The sequence below is a fragment of the Lactuca saligna genome, chromosome 1 (genome assembly GCF_052625555.1).
Source record: "Lactuca saligna cultivar CGN05327 chromosome 1, ASM5262555v1, whole genome shotgun sequence".
In the NCBI taxonomy this organism is placed as follows: domain Eukaryota; kingdom Viridiplantae; phylum Streptophyta; class Magnoliopsida; order Asterales; family Asteraceae; genus Lactuca; species Lactuca saligna.
Genome location: NC_136417.1, coordinates 22822934 through 22845425, shown reverse-complemented (window position 1 = coordinate 22845425; position 22492 = coordinate 22822934). Strand labels below are relative to the sequence as shown.

Sequence of the window (22492 nt, the reverse complement as noted above, 5' to 3'; positions counted from 1 at the left end):
GCCCGAACGCGAACCATCACCGGCACCAGAGTCGCTACCGGAACCTCCTCGAGTGACCACGATACTGAAAATAAGCCATATAAACCATCACAACATACTCGAAGAATTCCATAGTCTACAAGCTTCCCGGTTTCTTTGTGACTCTTATTGACTCGAGTACGAATCATCTGCTTCCAGTAGTACGTTTCCGGTTAGCCGGTAATTAAGATTCTTTTGTCAAAAAAATAAAGTTTATGACTTTCTTGTCAAATCGTCAATTAAGACTTTACTGTCAAAAAAATAAAGTTTAAGACATTCTTATCAAATCATTGAAAATATTAAGACTTTAGTGTATTTTCGTAACCCAAGAACTTTTAATTGTGACTTTTGTTGCAGCACTTGTTCTTTCTTTCTTTTTATTTTATTTTTTATTATCTCTATTTTTTTCAATGTCGGTTTGTTAAAATTAAAAAAACAATTTAACTAACCAGAGAAGGTTTCAATAACTCTTATGCTTAAAGAGTATCATACCATTAAATTTCTAACAAAAAAAGAATATATACACTAGAGTCCCAATGTTTTCAATGATTTGAAAAGAAAGTAGTAAACTTTATTTTTTGACAGTAATGTCAAATTAACGATTTGACAAGAAAGTCATAAACTTTATTTTTTTGATAAAAAAATCTTAATTATCAGCTAACCGAAAAAATGTAAAAGTGTCAAAAATTACCAGTAATTTAGACTTTATTATTAAAAAAAAAAAATTGGACAATTTTGTCAAATCAATGAAAAAATTGGAATTTTAATGTATCCCTTGAAATTATTGTTGTTAGAGGATGTTTGGTGGGAATCTAGTCTGTATGGGTTGGTTGAAAGGGTTGTTTAAAATCATTTTATTGAAATGGATGTTGGAAAAGGTTTTGAAGTAGAATTGGTGAACGATGTAGCATAATCATCAAGTTATGTATCACTCGGTGAATCGTAATATCTAGTGGTGTGTTCGGGTTTTGCTCTATGGGTTGAGCGAAAAAGTAGTAGACAAATAAATGTTTAGAGAGTATAGAATGAAAGGTTATAGTGTAAAGGTATCCGGTGTTGTTCTCCCTCCTTGAGGTTGAGGGTTCAAGTCCTATTGTGGACATATGTGAAATAAAGGTGTAGTTTAAGAGTAGGTTAGATTTGCCGTTTCAAAAAAAAAAATTGAGTAGTATTTACATGGAAAATATAGTTTATAAAAAACAACGTCAAGTTTCTTTCCCTCCGCATTGTGCGTGGTGGTTGAGACCACATCGGGTCAACCATGAACTATGCCACCAGACGGATCTAGAAAAATAAATTAGTGTGTGCAATTATATAGTAAATTTTAATCAATAATTTTTTGTAAAGAAAATGATAGAAAACACTTAACATCGAGAGTAAAGTTTACAAATGCTGTCGTCGAGTACTTATAGTTATCAAACTTTTAGTTGGTTTTGTAAAAAAATGTGACGAATTTAGAATTTCTATTAAACATGAATTCAAAAACTTGTAACTTTTTATAATAACTTGATTAGGAATGTAGATTTTGTGGGATTTTTTTTCGTTGGTTCCATTTATTAATTATAAGAATTTAAATATTTTTAAGAAATTTCTATTACATCAAATGTAGTTGTGCTGAATTGTTGTTTTCTTAGGTTGGAATTGTTATTTGGGCATGCAAGTAATTTGAGAAGGGTATGCATTATTAAACATTCTATATAAATATATTTTTTTAATAAAGACTATATAAGTACTTCTAGTAACTAACCAGGGTATGCAATTGCATACCCTTTCAAAGCTATAAATCCGCCATTGGTGCCACTTCGCCATTGTAATCACCATGCCATGAACCTGGTATGCATACCAAGCAATCCGATTGCAAAGTTGCTAATGTTTGTTGTTTTGATTGTACTTTGTTTCTTTCTTATCAAACCATATATTAATGATATAATATAATTGCTGATCTCGAATAAGTTATTTCATAATGTTGATGCATACGACATCCCAATTCTAAAATACAAGTTCCTTAAACATCATTTTACATATCTAATACACTTAAAAATCTTTAAAAAAATAAATTTAAATTCGGCATCACCTGTCTTACTCTATATACTCCTACGGTTGAAGTAAGTAGTTTACCTTTTGGTTTTCGATCGGGATAATTATGTTTCGTGTATCGACACATATCTCTCTCAAGTCTCAACAGTATTATGTATAGGAAATTATATTAATTATTTCTAGAGTTCTTCCCTGTTCAATGATGATTTAGGGTTTGTATCAGACTTCTTAATAGGATAAGCACCATAGACTGCTACACCACAAACGCCCATTTTGTCAGAAACTCCACGTAGCAGTCGCATGTATCCCTTCTCTCCCCATGATTCCCCCCACGACGTTCTTATTATCCAGTACTTGACTCCATCGTCGGTTTCTCCATACCCAACCGCTGTTACTCCATGATTAACATCCGTTCCACACTCTCCGGTGAAAACCCCCTGCACTTACATTCAATTCCTTTTCAATCTTCATACAAACACCATGGAATTGTTTGGAAATAATTTTATGTGTTGAGTTTTGAGATGTATACCTTTGCGTATAACTGGAAATCATTACTTTGAGCATCAACGGCGACAGATACAGGCTGGTGGGCAACTGCTTTCAATAGAGCATCTTCATTTTCTTCAGGCACATTTTCATAACCATCAATGGATACAGCATGATCAGCCGCCTGTGATCGATATGTGGATGCATTACAAAAATGATCAATTCACGGATTTAATCATACAAGTTTTGATCCCAATTGAGCTACGTTATTTATTACTATATATATACCTTTGCGGCGTTGCAAGTAACATTTACACCTGTGTAAGGGTAGTTTTCCTCTGTGGTTATACCTCCATTCTTTGTGATGTATTCAAACGCATCCCCCATTATCCCTCCGTCGCATGCTCTGTTATTGACGCCATGAATGTCACAGTCGATAAGTTGTTGTGGTGATAGCCTTACTAGTTTCTTGGTTTTGATCTGGTTAATTCCTTCAACCGAATCCACCGTTGAAAACGCCCAGCAACTTCCTGTAATTAATATCCATATATAGATGAGCGAGATGAAGATATATAATCAAAGATGATGAAATCCAAAAAGATCGAACTTACCACATATGCCTTGAGTCCTGACAGGGGTGACGGCTTCTTTTCTCCAATCAACATCCCGAGGGAGATCAACGGCATCAGCATACATGAAGTTCTTGACTTCGTTGCGTTGGCTTTGGTGCAACATGTGATGCATGTGACGCTTGGACTTAAATCCGGTATGCTTGCTCATAAACTCATCGTTTGTCATCCCTGCATATTGGTTCAACTTTAATGTATACAGCTTGTTCATCTTGTTTGTTTTGTGAACATGTTGCAGGTTGGATTTGAAGGCCTTGAACTGTTTATGTTTCTCGGCGTGGGTTGTTTCCTGCAGGTTGTGGTGGTCCCTCCACCTCTGGTACAAATTGGACATGCTCTCCTCCGTTTCAAGATCTTTCTCGTTGTATTCGAAGCCCTGTACAAGGCCTAGAGCCAAAACCAATGTAAGTGAACGTAAAATTAATGTATTCATTTCCGTTTGTTGGATTCAAATTTGTTAACGTCGAGGAAATAGGGTATTGAAAGCGAGATCGTATAACTAATTACAGGCTTAGTGGATGAGAGGTGACTTATGCCCATGAAACACGCTTAATCAATAACAATGGAGGTTTAGAGATAGAAATAAAATTAAATCCAAATGCCATACCCTGCAATTTTTAGAACTTGGATCTGATTGAGAAGCAGCGACCATGGGAGGGGAGAAGATTTAGGGATGCCTAACTGTTTTTTTTTAATTAATAAATTTTGCAAATTACAATTTATAAATAGCCGGTGCTAATTGGAGTTTAGGTTGTGTTTGGTACGTCATATCTAGCTCATAAGTTAGCTTATTTTTCGAGTTTTTTATGTTGTTGTGTTTGGTAAGCCAAAAGTAACTGATAAGCTAGCTTTTTGAAAAACTAGTTAGACTAGTTTTTTAGGAGGGTTGTTTTTTTTTTTTTAATTTTCAAATGCACCTCTTAATTAATTATAGAAACACATACTCTTACATGTCCTTTTATGTAATTTTATATATTTCAGCTTGCTTTTCAGCTAGTTTTACCAAACGCTATTTTTTATTAGCTAGCTTTTAAGCTATCAGCTAACTTTTCAGCTAACAGTTAGCTTTTCAGCTAGTACGCCAAACATAACATTATTTTAAACATAAAAAGACACAACAAACTTGTAAATATGATAATAACTTTCAATCTCAAATACGAACAATAGAGAATTATATAAAAGTTCAAATTCATTCCTAATCGATCGTTCATCGTCCAATTTCTCCTCCAACCTTCAAAAATCATTCAGATTTTTTCAATTAAACCCTCATCAACGTCATCCAGTGTTAATCAATTATCGATCTTCTTCAATTTTTTGTTCGTCAATAAACGAACCAAAAAATTTATTTTTGGTTCTTTTAATCCAACTTTCAATTCTGCTTGAATACGCTCACATATTCAACATCTATGATTAATTATACTCCTAACGTCATTAGATCAACATCATCGATAATCAATTAAAAATATACTTCATATCATTCATTCAACATCGATCATCACATAAAACTTCAAAATTAAGGTTAGAAAAAGATCAAATTGTTTTTTTTAATTCATATAATTCTCTATCAATCTATTATTTTGTAAGATTTAAATAGTCGACATATCATGTTTTTAACATTTTTAAAAAAGTTAACTTGTATGCACTCCAACTGTTTGATGAAATGCATAAACTAAATTGTCACGTTATATTCACACATGAATATGTTTTCTCACCTGAATCAGTATATGATTATTCAAACACAAAACAAAAATGCGAGTCTGTTTATTATTGATATGTGAATAACATATAAAATTATATATATTTGTGAAAACACATTGTAATATTCATATGTGAATATACTGTGTAATATTCATAGGTAAATATATCATCTAATATTCACAAGTGAATATACTATGTAATATTAACATATGATATACCATGTAATACTATGTAATATTCACATATGAATATATCATATAATATTTAAAAGTGAATAATATATTATCTAATATTCACAAGTGAATATACTATATAATATTCACAAGTGAAGACATCGTTTAATATTTAAATATGAATATATTATGTTTATTATATGTTATATTCATATATGATTGATAGTTAAATTGTTAAAATAACTTAATCATATTTTTTATTCATAAGTGAATAACGAATGTACTGTAGTAAAATCTGATGCATTTTTATTCACTTATGAATAACGATAGCTAAAATTATAAAAAATATATTTTTTATTAATTTTAATTATAAAACTATATCAATATGGATATCAATTTATAAAGAATAAAAAAATATGAATTTTGATATATTTAAAAATATTTTTCGATAAAAATAGCTCATTAAAAATAAAAATAATAAAAAACAAAAAAAAACTTTGTTTTTGTATATATTAAGGTAATGATCAGTATAGTTTAAGGAAACATATTTTGTAGGAAAACACATGTGTATTTCTTTCCCATTTCAGCCGGTACGAAGAAGGCTTTTACGGCAAAAATATATGAGTGACTGAGAATGATTCCCTCATTCTCAACTTTTTTTATTTTATCAATTGAACTTAATTATATATATATATATATATATATATATATATATATATATACATATATATATATATATATATATATATATATATATATATATATATATATATATAACGCCCGTAGATCCAGGCTAGTCAATTTAGAGACAATGAGCATCAAAAATGACTTTTTGATGGAAGATTATTTAGAAGGAGTAATCTTAACTAAGTTGTAGTATATGTTACAAGGATTCCGTACATATAAAGAACGATAAAATCCGAGTTATAACGAAGAAGTTATGACCTATCGAAGTTTCGCGACAGAACCGGTACGACACTGCGTGACGTAAATAATGAATTTAAGACAGACCGATATTTAGCCTTAGTGATATAAACGAAGGTTGTAGAGTTCGTTAAACCGAGAGCGTGCATAAAAAGAACGTCCAAATCTGACTTCATATGAGGAAGTTATGATTTTTCTAAGTTTCAGCTTAGCAGTATGCAGCCCGAAGTTCGGATTTAAGATCGAGTGATTTCTAACCGAAACAATCTAAATGAGAATCGAAGATATCATCGATAGTAGTGCAACGGAAGAAAGACAGATTAAAACGGACGTCAGATGAAGAAGTTATGAATTTCTAACGGAGTTTTCCTGTCCCGGGCTACTAAAAATAATATAATAAAAATAAAGTCAAAATTAGCCGACGGAGTCTAAATGAAAGTTGTAGAGCATAGTCTCACCTACGCATGGATACAAAGATCATAAAAAATGGAGCTCGTATGTGAAAGTTACGAATTTTGAAGTTTGGAAATGCGGAGTACACCCAGCGTACTCGTGTTCTTGGCCACGGATGAGCAACGTCGTAGCCTCGAAAGCCTCCTGTCTTATCCACCCAGTATGCCCAGCGTACGAGGCGTACTCCCAATGTACATGTTGATAGGGGAGTACACCTAACATACTCTGGGGTTACGCCCAGCGTAATCAAGGGTTCAACACCCTATAAATAGAACATGAAGGCAGCTGAGTTTGGTTGCCAAATTTCTTCTCTATCTCCCATATTACCTCAATTTACATGCAAGTTCTACCCCCAAAGCCCCGATATCATCCTAAGACCCGAAGCGAATCCCGACGCTCTGAAGATCCCAAGAAGAAAAGAGTTTCAAGTTGAAGCTCTGCCCGCAAGAAGCCCGGTGTATGTGAAGATCTCCCGGTTTCATCGAAGAATTGCTACTTGTAGAACCGTAGTGTTGTCCGATAATCATCTTATCAAGTGAGTGTGTAGTTACTTTCTTCTAACACATAAATACGAAGTATTTCCATAAAATACGTGCTATGTGTTTATATGTTATGTGTTATTTGAAATGAATATTGGTTGAATGTTTTATACATGTTTTATGTTGTATATATATTTATATTTTTATCTACAAATATTTTGGGTAGAACATGGGTAGATAGTGATGTGATGAAATAAAAATGATGAGAGGCCTCGATGTGATTGTGATCTAGTTGTCCAACAGAATATGGATGACGACCACGAACATTTCTAAACAGTTCAGTGGAACGCTGGCAGACTCATAACATGTAGGTGTAGTGAACTTGGGTGTTCATTTGCTGTATTTTATCCCCCTCGTGGTTTCCTTTAGGACATCTATTGTTAAGGAAACCCCTTTGCAGTAGTATCCGTCCCGATGAAAAGTCCTAGACTGGATCCCTCATAATAGTTGTTGTTTTGGGGACGTAAAGTGAGGATAACAGGAATGGGTAATCGGGTTATTGTTAGTTGGTGAAACTAAATATAATTATTTAATGTGGGTTGAAAACCCTATATACTCATCAGACTCCCAAGCCTAACCCACTCAGTTTCTTTGTATTACAGGTAGTGGCGCGAGAGCATAAGTTGGAGAACTTGTGAATATATTTTTGTTTATAGACTAGTAGTTGTATGTAACTGTGTGAGGACTATGTTTTATTGTTTATGCTTTTGTGTTTGTATCTGAACATGACATCCCGAGTTTTGGTATATAAGAAAATACATTTCTTAAAGAAATGTTTTGATAAACTTTATTTTATCATATTGTGTTTTAGGGACAAATTCCTCAACTCTTTTAAATCAATGGATTTACTATGAAATTATTTTAAAAAGCATAAATGAAACCGGTCTTTTCTCGCTGTGATTTTGGGGATGTCACAAGATACTCTCTGAAATCGGAATAAAATACGCACTCTTAGTCAACTTGTCCACAATAACCCAAATGGAATCCACACCCCGTGCCATCCTAGGTAACTTCGTGATAAAATCCATAGGGATCTCTTCCTATTTCCACATGTGTAACACCCAAAAATTCAAGACAAATTTAAACTTTCAAAACATGTCAGATTCATCAAAACATTACAACTTTGTTTTCAAAATACATTTATATAAGAGTTTTCCAAGAAACATAACATAATAGGAGGAGCTGTACTATCATGCCTTCGCCTTACCGTGATCCCCTGATGTACCTGAAACAATAAATTGAAACTGTAAGTCCGAGAGCTTAGTGAGTTACCCCCGAAATACCGATACACATACAGTCCACATAACCATGTCACACCATAACATATCATAACCAACTGAGCAAAACAGCACATAACGGGTCCACAGCTTAACAAACTGGAATACCCCTGGGCCCACAGTGTGAGTCTGGAATGCCTACCGGGCCCTCAGCTCACATGTGGATTGCCACCGAGCGCTCAGTACGAGTTTGGAATGCCTATCAGGCCCTCAGCTCGTATCTGGAATGCTCCCAAGTCCTCAGTATGAGTCTGGAATGCCTACCGGGCGCTCAGCTCATATCTGGAATACTCTAGGGTTTGTTGGCTACCGCACGGAGCAGTACAACCTCAACCCATCCCACATAACATATCAACATGTAACAGATAATGCACATACAAGCAACCAATCAATATCACAGGTAGTCCTACAGACCTACCCTCTAGCATTTCAACTAGCATGCATAACTAATTCATTCTCAACATAATACAACTACTAGGATATCATATCCAATGGGCCGGCCTTGGTGCCTTAGACACCTTAGTATAGTGAAGATAACTCACCTCGCAACTGTCGTCGGAAATAAGAAAGCTCAACTCCCGGGTCCAACACGAACTCCACCACCTTCCAGAGAGTGATGACTGAGGAATTCCTTAGCTTCCCACGAGTTCCTGGCCTTGCTTTTCCTTGCTACCCCAAGTGTTTCCTTCTCCAAGGTTACTCCTCCAAGCTTGAACACACCAAAGAACACACACACACGATTTAGGGTTTGAGAGGGACAAGAAGCAGTAAGGGGAGGCTGGTGGAGGCCAATGATCCTTTAAATAGGGTGTAAAACCACCAGAATTTAGGGTTTCATCTGCCAGCTCCTACTCACCGAGTCCCTTAGTGGACTCGCCGAGTAGGTCACTAAACACGCGTTTTATTCCCGCTGCTACTCGGCGAGTAGGGCAACCAACTCGCCGAGTAGGTCATAAGGCCAATTATTCTTCATTTGAATTCATACCTGGAATCGAGGCGCTACAACATAGGAATATGCAGCGGCTAAACCTTGCCGTGAGGCCTCTGATGTTCGGATTTGACATTCTTGTAGGTCGAACACCACCACTCAACAAACCACGCAACCTCCTGCTTCATGCAAGGCCACCAATAGCTCAATCTCAGGTCTCAGTACATTTTTATGGCTCTTGGATGAATATAAAACTTGAACTTGTGTGCCTCCTCTAAGATCCTTTGCCTCACACCCTCGAATGACGAGATCCAAACTCTGCCACACTAAGTCAATAACCTTCGGCTATCTCGAACAAACAATGGAATTTGCCCTCAAATCCGCTCAATCTTCCAGTTCTCCCTTTTCAAACCCTCCACATGTGTCTCCTTAATCATATCCAATAAATGTGAAATCATTGTCATACTCAAGCAGACATCTTGAATCGGAGCAGTTACCATCTTACTGCTCAAAGCATCGGCCACCACATTAGCTTTCCCGAGATAGTACAAAATTTCACAGTCATAATCTTTTACCACATATAACCATCTCCTCTGCATCATATTCAAGTTCTGTTGATCCATCAAATATTTCAAACTCTTGTGATAAGTGAAAATGGTACATCGGACCCCATATAAATAATGCCTCCAAATCTTGAGGGCAAATACCACCGCCCCCAATTCCAAATCACGAGTGGGGTAATTCGTCTCATGAGGCTTCAGCTATCTCGAGGCATAAGCAATCACATGCCCCTTCTGCATCAAAACAACTCCCAAACCTGAGCTAGAAACGTCACAATACACCACAAAATCATCCAATCCCTCGGGTAGTGCTAGAATTGAGGCCTCACATAATTTCTACCTCAAAGTCTCGAAAGCCACTTGTTGATCTGGACCCCACCGAAAGGCCACACTTTTCTTGGTCAAACAGGTCAAAGGTACGATAATTTTGGAGAAATCCCATATGAATCTCCAATAGTACCCCGCTAGCCCCAAGAAACTTCGGATCTCGTATGCGTTCTTCTGAACCTCCCAACGCATTACCGCCTCAATCTTGGCCGGGTCAACCAAAATTCTCTCTTGGTTGATGGTGTGCCCCATAAATTACACTTCACGCATCCAAAACTCGCATTTGGAGTATTTGGCATAAAGCCTCCCCCTCCTCAAGGTCCCCAATACCTCCATCAAATGCTACCCGTGCTGCTCCTTGGTCTTAGAATAGACCAATATATCATCAATGAAAACGATTACAGACCGATCCAACATCGGTTTGTAACCCCGGTTCATGAGATCCATGAACATTGTTGGAGCATTGGTGAGCCCAAATGGCATCACCACAAACTTGTAATGACCATAACGAGTCCTAAAAGCCGTCTTTGGTATATCCTCATCTGATGATACCCCGACCGAAGATCAATCTTGAAGAACCAAGATGCACCCTGAAGTTGGTTGAATAAATCATCAATCCTCAGAAACGGATAAAGGTTCTTCACTGTTAGCTTGTTCAGCTCCCAATAGTCAATACACATCCTATGTGACCCATCCTTCTTTTTCATGAACATGATCGGTGCTCCCCACGGGGAACTGTTCGGACGAATAAACCTCCGATCTAGCAGCTCATGAAGTTGCGTAGACAGCTCCTTCATCTCAGTTGGAACTAGATGGTACGGCGCCTTGGCTATCGGAGTTGCACCAGGCACCAAATCAATACGAAACTCCACTTGCCTCTCGGGAGGCACCCCTGGCAACTCCTCTGGAAATACATCGGGAAAATCTCTCACAATAGGTACCCAACTCATTTATGACGTGGCCTCCACCCTCGTATCTGAGACATAAGTCAAGAACCCAGAACAACCCTGCTGAAGAAATTTCCTAGCCCTCGCAGCGAAACAGAGAGTTGGCCCATGCGAGGCTCTCTCCCCATGGATAACCAAATTTCCCCCTCTCGGGGGTTGAACTTTCACCAGCTGACGCTCGCAATCTATCATGGCCCCATTAGGCCCCAACCAATCCCTCCCAATGATTACTTTCAATCCCTTCAAAGGAATCGATACCAAATCGATGGGGAATCCCTCACCAAACATATCCAGGATACTCCTTCGAAATACCCTCGCAGCGCTCACGCTGTGGTCATCCGTAATCTCCACCTCAAGCGGGGAATCCAAGGTCCCCGGAGCATCTCGAAACTTCTTGCTAAACGCAAGAGATCGAATGATCGGGTAGCCCCTGAATCAAAAAGAACATGAGCTAGCAACCCATTAACCGAAAAGGTCCCTATACAAGGGGGAACCTAAACTAAGGAAATGGTAAAATTGTTTTTCAAAAAGAAACCAAAAGCTAAATTTTTTTTCTTGAAAACAATTTTTGTAAGTAAAAGAGGAGAGTGAAATGCGCGCAATAGGCCGAGCTCAAGTAAGTGTTCTCATTGTTTTAGCCATGCTATAGTATATATATATATGGAATTTGATGATTGGATGGATTATTTTATAAGTGTATGCTTTCAAAGTTTTACATGCCTAGGATTACATAGCCCTAGAATAAGGGAATCTGCCTTATTCCTGTTCCTTGTTTGGTTGTGGTTTAGTGTAAAAGATTTATTTGACAATCTATGTGATTCTCTTTATGTATAACTTGCATGCATAAGGCAACCTGCTATGATTGATTTGAGTTTCCGGTTCAGTAAGCATTGAGAAATCTTAGGATAGTCTAGGATATGAATTAGTGTTGTGCTTGTAAGTCATGATTTGTGGTTGGATGAATTAGGGATATCAGGTATGGCCTTGGGGAAGGTACATGTAGGTGCGGAAGGTAGTATTGGGCCCGTACTACTGAAAGCACAGGACATATACCCGAATTCAAGATAGACCTGATAGCTCTTAGAAGTCCAGTGAGGAGGAATCCCCTTCGAATTTCTCATCATTTTTTTTTAATATTTTCATTTGAGGATGGTGATGATCACACGAGGTTCAGGTTCAGGCTTGGGTGCCTAGCACATTGATGAGAGGTTGCGCGATCTTATCGCAGACGAGGTTACTCGTGGCATACTTGACGCTACCCCGGTGATCTATGGTACCGTCAAGGAGGGCATCATGAAGATCATGGAGGAGCGACTCAGGTCTTTCTGAGCCGAGATTTATGAAGGCCAGATTGGGGCCCAAGCTCCCTCGTTTAGGGAGTTTAAGGCGTGTGGATCGCCTGAGTTCTTTGGGGTCAGGGATCCCATCACTAGTTGATGTTGGGTGGTAGACATGGAGAATGCCCAGCACACAAGCTTTTGCCCCGAGGCGGCAAAGGTAGGGTTCGCATCTTGTATCTTCAGAGAACGAGCACGAGACTGCTGAAAGATCAGAGTGTCCCTGACACTAGTGGGGAAAAATGTTGAATAGTGCACGTTGCGCCATCATGCCAGCCCTTGACCTTAGATCCCAAAGTACCTACTCGTACTCCCCGTGTATGTTGTTTATCTTCGCGATCCTTCCACCTCAATACGCTAAGCGTACTTATAAGTACGCTCATCGTACGGAAGGGACCAATTTTGCAATAAAAAGTTTATTTCAAGGGAAAGAAGGGTAAAAACCTGGATTCGAGTGTTATAATTTTTGTGTCAATGATAAAAACAAGCAATCGTGTCGTGGCAGACAAAAACACGACACTATTGCACGATATGATAACTTATGCAAAATTATTTTTTAACCCAAGAAATGTACTTTTAATCAAAAATAGCAAGATACATATATTTTTAAATCAAAACAAAAACATACATATATTTAACGTCCAAAAGAATTAATCGCTCATAGAAACCAATTTCTGAAAAAATTATTCGCACACGTCGCTTAGCACGGGTAAACGACTATATATATATATATATATATATATATATATATATATATATATATATATATATATATATATATATATTAGATTATGACCCGCGTTAAACGCGGGGAACACATAAATAAAATGCAAATTTATATAGATATTACAAAATAATTATATAAAAAAAAAATAGGGTTATTGGTATTATTTAAATGTGTAGAAATTACACTAAAATAGGTAAATATATATAGTGTTAAAGGACCTCTGTATAGACAACATTTTTTATTTTATTAGTTCAATGACCTTGTTTGTCACATATAAGTACCTTCAAACATTTTTTACTTGCTATACGGAAAACAACTATATATAGCCAACCATGCGTGAAAATGGGTCTACACAAGTATAACCCAACATTTAACAATGTACTTTCAAAATACATTGTTATTTATGGCTATATTGCGAAATATAACTGTTTATTTCAAAAAAATAGCAACTTATTTATGTTCCTTCAAAATGAACCACATAGAACCCCCCATAATATTAAATATAAAGAAACTATAACCAATAAATCTGCAACGAAGCTAATCATCTCCCTCCACTTCATCTCTAGTATCAGATCTTTTTTTCATTAATCTAAGTTATTGTCACTATCATCGACAATGTTAAGATTCATTGATGGCTTCTTTTTTATTTTATGGATAATATGACAGAAATCATTTATCAGATCCATCATTTATGTTTATATCTTCGTTTTTTTGTTGATTTTGATATGTCTTATTCGGTTTACGACCATCTTTTTTTTTCAGGCCCCTTTTTTTTATGAAATAACTTTTTTTTTGTGAAATTCTTTCTACGGTTTTGAGTATATGCTGGTATGTTGATTTTTTTTGAAGTAAAGAAAGTAGGGTTTTTGTTTGATGTTGGTTCCTAGGTTTGGTTCTTATTTTTTGTGATTTCTCATAATCCATTGCGTTTTATTTTTTATCTTTATATGCAATCTTTATGTATAGAACACTTTATCCATATAGTCATTCACTATAGAGTTTAATGAAGGAAAAAAGAAACACCCCTTTAGTTTTATTTACTTTGCAAATTATCGAGCCTCCATGCAAAGCTTACAACATAATGAAAAAAAAAACAAAAAACCCTTATGAGGTAAATGCCAATTATGATTCTACCCCTTTTCCTCTTGTAACAATTATCTCACTTCAAAACATCTACTTTTGTATTTCAGCATATTATTGATAGCATGAAAGATCCACGCATTGTTGCATTTTGGTTAATCACAATGCCTCAAATTATGGGAGGATTTAAATACGGTGATGAGGTCAAACATAAAATATGGTAGTAATACAAGGTTCTTCTATTTCTTATCTATTAATTTACTTATTTTTTAATTCAACTTTATTACAAAATTAAATAGCTTCTTTTGTTGATATTAGTGTTTCTTATTTAGAAAAATATGTGATATGATCAACTTCGTGATGTTATAACAATGAAAAAACTTGGATGATCAGGAAGTGAGATAAATTTATAATTTATTAACTTCAATGAGAAATTAATTAATTACAATTTTGTTATTGAATTTGAAATACAACAGGGATTATATCAATGGATCCTGAACGTGCAAGAAATGATCCAGTGGTAGTAAAAAACATTCCTTACTATAAAGCAAAGAGCAAATTAGGGGCAGAAGTGATGAAGCTCAATTACCACCATTACCTCAAAATGGGGGGGGGGGGGGGGATCAGTATAAACAAAAGTTTTTTCATTTATTTTTAGAGATTTACATATTTGGTCCTTGTGTTTAGTTGATTTTTTTGGTTTTAGTCCCTAAAAGAACCAGGTTGTAGTTTTTGGACCTTGTTTCACTGTTTCATAAAACTTTTATGATTGCCTAAGTTAACACCCTAACTATTAGTTTTTTTTTTTAAATCACCATTTTACCTTTGAACCAAAACTAAAAAACATATAGCATAACAACAAAATTTATATATATATATATATATATATATATATATATATATATATATATATATTGTACTTAAGTTTAGAGTAGATTACATTTTTGGTCCTTGAGTATACCTGATTTTTTTAGAAGGTTCTGAGGGGTGTTTTTGGTATTTCAGGGTCAAATGCTGACTCTAGTTGAGTGTACACTTCTATTATACCGTGCATTCTTACCTGTCCATGTATGGTACTGATTCTTTTTTAAAACAAAAGTTTTTCATTTATTTTTAGGGATTTACATATTTGGTCCCTGTGTTTAGTTGATTTTTTTGGTTTTGGTCCCTAAAAGAATCAGGTTGTAGTTTTTGGACCTTGTTTCACTGTTTCATAAAACTTTTATGATTGTCTAAGTTAACACCCTAACTATTAGTTTTTTTTTTAAATCACCATTTTTCCTTTGAACCAAAACTAAAAAACATATAGCATAACAACAAAATTTATATTTTTCTTGTTTTTTTTTTTTTTACTTAAGTTTAGAGTAGATTACATTTTTGGTCCTTGAGTATACCTGATTTTTTTAGAAGGTTCTGAGGGGTGTTTTTGGTATTTCAGGGTCAAATGCTGACTCTAGTTGAGTGCACACTTCTATTATACCGTGCATTCTTACATGTCCATGTATGGGACTGATTCTTTTTTAAAACAAAAGTTTTTCATTTATTTTTAGAGATTTACATATTTGATCCCTGTTTTTAGTTGATTTTTTTGGTTTTGGTCCATAAAAGAATCAGGTTGTAGTTTTTGGACCTTGTTTCACTGTTTCATAAAACTTTTATGATTGCCTAAGTTAACACCCTAACTATTAGTTTTTTTTTTTAAATCACCATTTTGCCTTTGAACCAAAACTAAAAAAATATAGCATAACAACAAAATTTATATTTTTCTTTTTTTTTTTTCTTTTTTTTTTTTACTTAAGTTTAGAGTAGATTACATTTTTGGTCCTTGAGTATACCTGATTTTTTTAGAAGGTTCTGAGGGGAGTTTTTGGTATTTCAGGGTCAAATGCTGACTCTAGTGGAGTGCACACTTCTATTATACCGTGCATTCTTACCTGTCCATGTAGGTACCGATTCTTTTTGAAAAAAAGAATACGAGAGCCTATTTTCATCTTTCACAATATGTTTATATTTAACTTTAAAGCTCACATCAATTGTTGAGAAGGTATATTTCTTATTCTTATTTTGTTACTACCGGAGCCATAAAAAAAAACTTTCTAATGAGGGCGTTCATGTCTTTTGTACAACCCGTCTGTTATATTATGTCATGTCATCTCTTATCTTGTCTATTGATTTTTTTACAAAGGTATACACACATGTAACATCATAATTTCATTATATATAACATCTAATTTTAACATTGAGTTTACTGTTTTCGAAAATAGGATCATAGTTACCGATTAAAAAGATTGAACCAAGAACCGAACACAACATCAAAAAAAAAATTCAAAAACAACATTATACATCCAAATTATAAGTATTCAACAAGGACCATACGAATGAGTAAAAACATATAATTTCGAAAACAATATCAAACTTACAGATTAAAATGATATAAGGAATAAATACATACATTTATTCGACTAATCAGACTGATGGGAATGTTGAAGTTTTGTTGCATTTGTTTTCTACATGGGAATTATGACATAACGTTTGTTTAAATCGATTATTAAAAAGGTTTGAAATATATATACAAGTCAATATGATGAAAATTAGCAGGTTATCAATTGAAATCTCATTTAAACTTAATAGAAGATATCATGCTTGAAAGTGTATTGGTTCATGAAAATATCCGAAACTTTTGAAATTTAAAATTAATAGTTTCCGATATTTCAACATATAATATATTTGGAAAGCAATTTTGAATGGAAATAAAGCCTAAAATTAAGGTTTACATTAATAAAGAACCAATTTTGTAGTTGTAAGTTTGGAAAGAATTCAAGTATCATTTTCATTCGTAAAAATATCCGAAACTTTTAAAATTTGAAATTAATAGTTTCCGAGATTTCAATATATAATATATTTGGAAAACAATTTTGAATGGAAATAGAGCCTAAAATTAAGGTTTACATTAATAAGGAACCAATTTTGTATTTGTAAGTTTGGAAAGAATTCAAGTATCATTTTCATTCAATTCCTACATTTAATTTCCTAATATAACGGATTGATTTCTTGTTTGATCAAGGTGACGTAAGCAAATTGATCTAAGGATGTAAAACATATAAAGAAAACACAATTAACGATCCAGATTGTTTTAGATGATGTCATAAGGTTTCTTTTTTAATAATATATATATATATATATATATATATATATCATTGTTTATGAACAGACGATTTTTATCTTGAATATAATGTTAATAAATTGTTTTTTAAGTGTTTTGCAATATTTAATTTATACATATACAAATGAAGAATAACGAAGATAGTAACTTTGTATATTATTGACTTATTTGTTTTTTTTAAGTATAACAATTTACTTTTTAACATATAGGATAATAATCTGACAAAAATGTATATCAACAACATTAAAAAAAAAATATTTTCAAACTCCAATAAATATTTATATAGCAAATGTTTTCCTATAAGATAAATTCTACAACCTCAACATAAGAATAACATTAAAGAAATATTATAACTAAAGTTTACATTAGACTTAAATAAAAGCTTTTATTATATATATATATATATATATATATATATATATATATATATATATATATATATATATATATATATATATATATAACACAAAAAGTTAATTATCAATATTTGTTAAAAGGATGCTATAACAAAATCAGTTGGTAGTAATTTCCTCAAAAATATAGGTTTTTTTAGAGACAAAGAAAACTAAAGATTGTTTATCTTGTTTCGTATCATTTCTAATAAATAAATGTTTTTTTTGTCACTTATCACATTCTTATTCAATTTGTCAAATATTATTTTGTGGATATTTTGAATTATTTTTTTCCACGTGTCATTTTATGAGTTTTTCTATTTTATTTAATTTTACATAATAGTTTAATGTAACAAATGAAATAAATATAGTAGTAAATGGATATTAATTTCATTAATTAACTTATCTTTTAATTTCAAAATTCTTAAAATTAAAGTTCATTAGTTTCTTTTATTTATTTTAATTATTTGTTTAAATTTAAAAGATAAAAAATATTTTTATTATAATAATTTATTATTTTTTTTATTTTCTTATAAATTCAAAGTTCTTAAATATTTTGACATATATAATTAGCTTTTTATTTAAAAAAAAATTAACTCATGTAATACATGAGTCTCATAACTAGTCTTTTTATTTTAATAAAAGAATAATTTTATTTTCTTTTTGTCACGTGTCATCTCATTAGTCAAACTAATTAATAGCATGTCACTTGTTAACTTATTGATTTTTCATTTCAAATTTTAGATTTATCACTCTATTACCTTAAATTAATAATATTAGAATAAAAAATAAAAAAAATTAATACAGATTATTAGACCACATATTTATTTAAATCAACGATTATAATTATATTTAATTAAAAAAATATCTCTTACTTAATAATTTATTTAAAATAATTGGTTAATAGTTTTAAGTTTTTACAATGAAAATTTAATTAATTTTGTAATTTTGATTTACGGGTTATAAACTATTAATAATTATAGTGTCCAAATAAGTTTTTTTTTAATATAACATGTTGATATTTATAATTTAAGTTAGATATAAGTGGTATTCAAGATGTTAAAAAAATGAAAACGTGAAATATATAAGATAAGATGTGTTTTAATGTCGGTATAAGTAATAACATGACAAGCCGTAACTAAGTTGGGAGTAAACAATTTATAAAAAAAAGTTATTTATTTAAGTCAATAATTTTTTTAAAAAAAATAGTACATTTAAACACTATACCGTCAAACACAATCACCGGCGGCGATTTATAACCCGATTAAAACGTACATCCATATTCAAACCCTAAAAATGTGATCACTCGCTTAATTGAGCCACAAAACCCTTATATTTATTAGACCAAAAATGCAACAACAATTTTTAGACACGTGTATACTTGTTATTGTTAATTTAGCGTACTTCACTCGCGTACGTGACCTTTCATCCACCGAATCTGTCTTTATAAGATCTGACTTGCCATTCATCATCATTCACACTCAGCTCTCTGAACCAGCAAGAAATGGATTCTCGCAAGTTGATTTTAGTTTCTGTTACATTGGTTTGGTGTTTAGGGGTAGTTGTGCAGGGCTTCACATATGACGATAAAGAGGTTGAAACGGTGGAGAGTAGGTCGGCTTTGTTTGAGAGGTGGAGGAGCCACCACAATATGGAAAGTATAAGCGTAGAAGCCAAAAGGAAGCAGTACAACAACTTCTTAGCTACCCTGGAAACTGTTCAGGCATCAAACAAGGCGAAGAAGTCATATAAGTTAGGGTTGAACAAGTTTTCCGGCATGAGTAAGGAGGAGTTTAGGAGCCAGTATACCGGACTGAAGCTTCCACTTTTCCGGCAGACTGATCCCGAGCCTTTCATGTATCGTAATTTCACTGATATCCCTCCCAGGATTGATTGGAAAGCCAATGGTGCCCTCGGCAGAGTCAGGAATCAACAAGGTTGCGGTACGTAACGCATATGCATGCACACGTACCTTTATATATATATATATATATACTTATTTTATATATAAATTACTATCCAGAAATCAAAAGAGATCTTGTAAGTTTTTCATTAATTTGATGCAGTTTTGATATATATGTTATAATTACAGGATCGTGCGCACAGTTTGCTGCCTCGGAAGCACTTGATGGATTAAACTTCATAAAAACGAAGAAGCTAGTCGAAGTATCACCAAAAGAACTTCTCGACTGTGGTAATGTCGGAGGATGTGCAGGATCGTTTTTTACAGCCTGTTTCGATTACGTTGCAAAGAATGGAGGTATAACAACAGATAAGAACTATCCATACAAACCTGTACAGGAGCCTTGCAACCACCAAAAGGTACGTACGACCGATGATCATCCATGGAGTAATTAATTAATGTCCTATAGCTAGCTGGATAGCATGCATGCATGTACGTACTATCATCTCAACTTTTTGAATGCCATGCAGGAAAAAGATATTGTAGTAGAAGTTCATGGATATGAAAATATCCCTGCGCCCGGTACAGAGGAGAATCTTCTTAAAATAATTTCAAACCAGCCTGCCTCTTGTGGCATGTACTGGAACGAGGAGATCGCAAGTTATAAAGAGGTAACTCTCTCTCTCTCTCTCTCTCTCTCTCTCTCTCACATCGATTATCCTCAATTATTGGTTTATATAATTAGTTATAATACGATCGAATTAACAGGGGGTTTATGAGGGATCGTGTGGGCCGATACCAATTCATGCTGTAGCAGTGGTTGGATTTGATGAAACCCCTGAGGGACAAAAGTATTGGTTAATTAAGAACTCTTGGGGACCAGATTGGGGAGATAAAGGATACATGAAACTTGCACGTGGCAAGGGTGGGGAGGGACACTGCGGCATAGCACATTGGTGTGCTTATCCTACATTTGACGACACCGGTGGATCACATAAAGAGAAGGGTCCAATGGTACACAGTACTCACGAACTCTAGATCTACAAGACAGACTTTCATCATGCTCTGCTTATCCTACTATTCGTACTCTTGAAGACACCGTTGCAAACCAATTGTATTGCTTGCAAACTCAAACCGCCAACTAGAGACGAAGTTAGGATTTTAAAATAAGAAGGCTTAAGCAAACGATGCAGCTCTCATTCTCTTATTTTGATTTGAGATCGATTCTTTATTGTTTTTTATTGGAATATTAATATAAATGTCATTTTTTATTTTTGGCAAAATTTTTATTTATAATGTTACGTGTAAACTAGGTCGTAAAAGTAACTTTTCAAAAATGAATAAATCATAAAAACAAGAAAAAAAAACAAGGTTATAGATAAGAGGATCATAAATGTAACATTAGAAAAATTAGTTAAATATCTCATTCTCACACAACACAACACCATTAAATTAATGAAAATCATCAATTTTGAGCTCGTCTTACCAATTAGTGTTCTTTAATTATGAGACACCCAAAATATTAATACAAAGTATTAGACAAGTTTGGGGTTAAGCACCTCCCCCTTACTCCCTTCGTCTATACCATTAATGATACTGACCCTACACTACAAGAAAACAAAGCTTTAGCGGTGACAGTCAGTAATAGCGGCGACACGTAAATGACGCGTTACGTGTCGCCGCTATTACTGGCTGTCGCCGCTAATGCTTTCATTTAGCGATCCGCGTCATTCTCACCCTAGCCGTCCGATTTGTTTTCAATCTAACGGTTGTTAAGGAAAGCGGAAAGGCGCGCTGAGTTTTCCCTCCGTTTGTCGCCGCTAATGCCCTAATGTCGCCACTATTGCCCTTAGTCGCCGCTAATACCCGTCGCCGCTAATGCTAAACGCAGATATCCCATTCACAACTTACCTTTCTGCCATTCACAGCTTACCTTTCACTCGTTTTTCTCTCGTTTTGTCTTCAAAATCACGCAATTTTTCCAACTTGGTGGACTAGGCATTGCTTCTTGGATCGATGCTAGCTTCTCCTTCCCTCAAGGCAGCCACAATACCGCTACAACCCCAACCAAGGTCGACATTTAGCTAGAAATCCGAAATTGCCCCAACCAAGGTCGAGTTTCTCATCTTTTTTATGATTTTTCTGTTTTAGATGATAAATAGTGAGTATTTTTCAAGTTTGTTGAGTGATTATGTTTGTATTTTGATATATGAATTGGTTATGCATTTTGTTGGATTGCATGTATTTTGTTGGATTGTGTGTTTTTTTCATATTTGTGGGAATTTTATTATGCATTTTGTGTATATTTTGAAATTTATGTTTAAATTACATTGAAGTATAAAAAAGAAAAAAAATTGACATGTATATATACATTTGTATGAAATTGGATGAAATTTAGATGTATATATTTGTATAATTGGATGAAATTGGATGAAAGTTATACCACATTACTTTAACATGAAACTTAGATGTATATATTTGTATGAAATTGGATGAAATTGGAATATGTAAATTGAATGTATACATTTGACTTAATTGTATGAAATTGGATGAAATTGGAAAATGCAAATTTGATTAAATTGAAATATGCAAATTGGATGTATACATTTAGCTTAATTATGTTATTAATAGCAACTTACTTCTACTAATGTATTGTATATGGTTTCAAAGTGTTTAATTTTGTTAGTGATTTAATGTTTGACCAACTTAATAGCAACATACTTTTAGTGACTTAATGTTGGTCATTACAACTTTAGCTTTAATTAGGTTATTAATAGCAACGTACTTCTAGTAATATTAATTTAATTATAGAATAAATTTAAATTAATTTAAAAAAAACATTAAAAAAATAATAAATTAGTTGTAAAATCAAGTTAATGTTAAAATTAAAATAA

The 22492-nt window shown here is 33.7% G+C and overlaps 2 protein-coding genes across 2 annotated transcripts; one reads left to right on the top strand and one right to left on the bottom strand.

Moving 5' to 3' along the window:
- Positions 1-1876: 1876 nt before the first annotated feature.
- LOC145048678 (vignain-like) lies at positions 1877-3730 on the bottom strand. Its single transcript, XM_078997260.1, has 4 exons — positions 3153-3730; positions 2830-3071; positions 2585-2725; positions 1877-2492 (listed from the first exon to the last, which is right to left on the bottom strand). Exons 1-4 carry the CDS (start codon positions 3601-3603, stop codon positions 2235-2237), a joined length of 1092 nt encoding a protein of 363 aa, XP_078853386.1. The 5' UTR covers positions 3604-3730; the 3' UTR covers positions 1877-2234.
- A 15458-nt stretch (positions 3731-19188) lies between these two features.
- On the top strand, positions 19189-20811 carry LOC145048670 (vignain-like). Its single transcript, XM_078997247.1, has 4 exons — positions 19189-19638; positions 19788-20017; positions 20129-20269; positions 20367-20811. Exons 1-4 carry the CDS (start codon positions 19200-19202, stop codon positions 20634-20636), a joined length of 1080 nt encoding a protein of 359 aa, XP_078853373.1. The 5' UTR covers positions 19189-19199; the 3' UTR covers positions 20637-20811.
- Positions 20812-22492: the final 1681 nt, after the last annotated feature.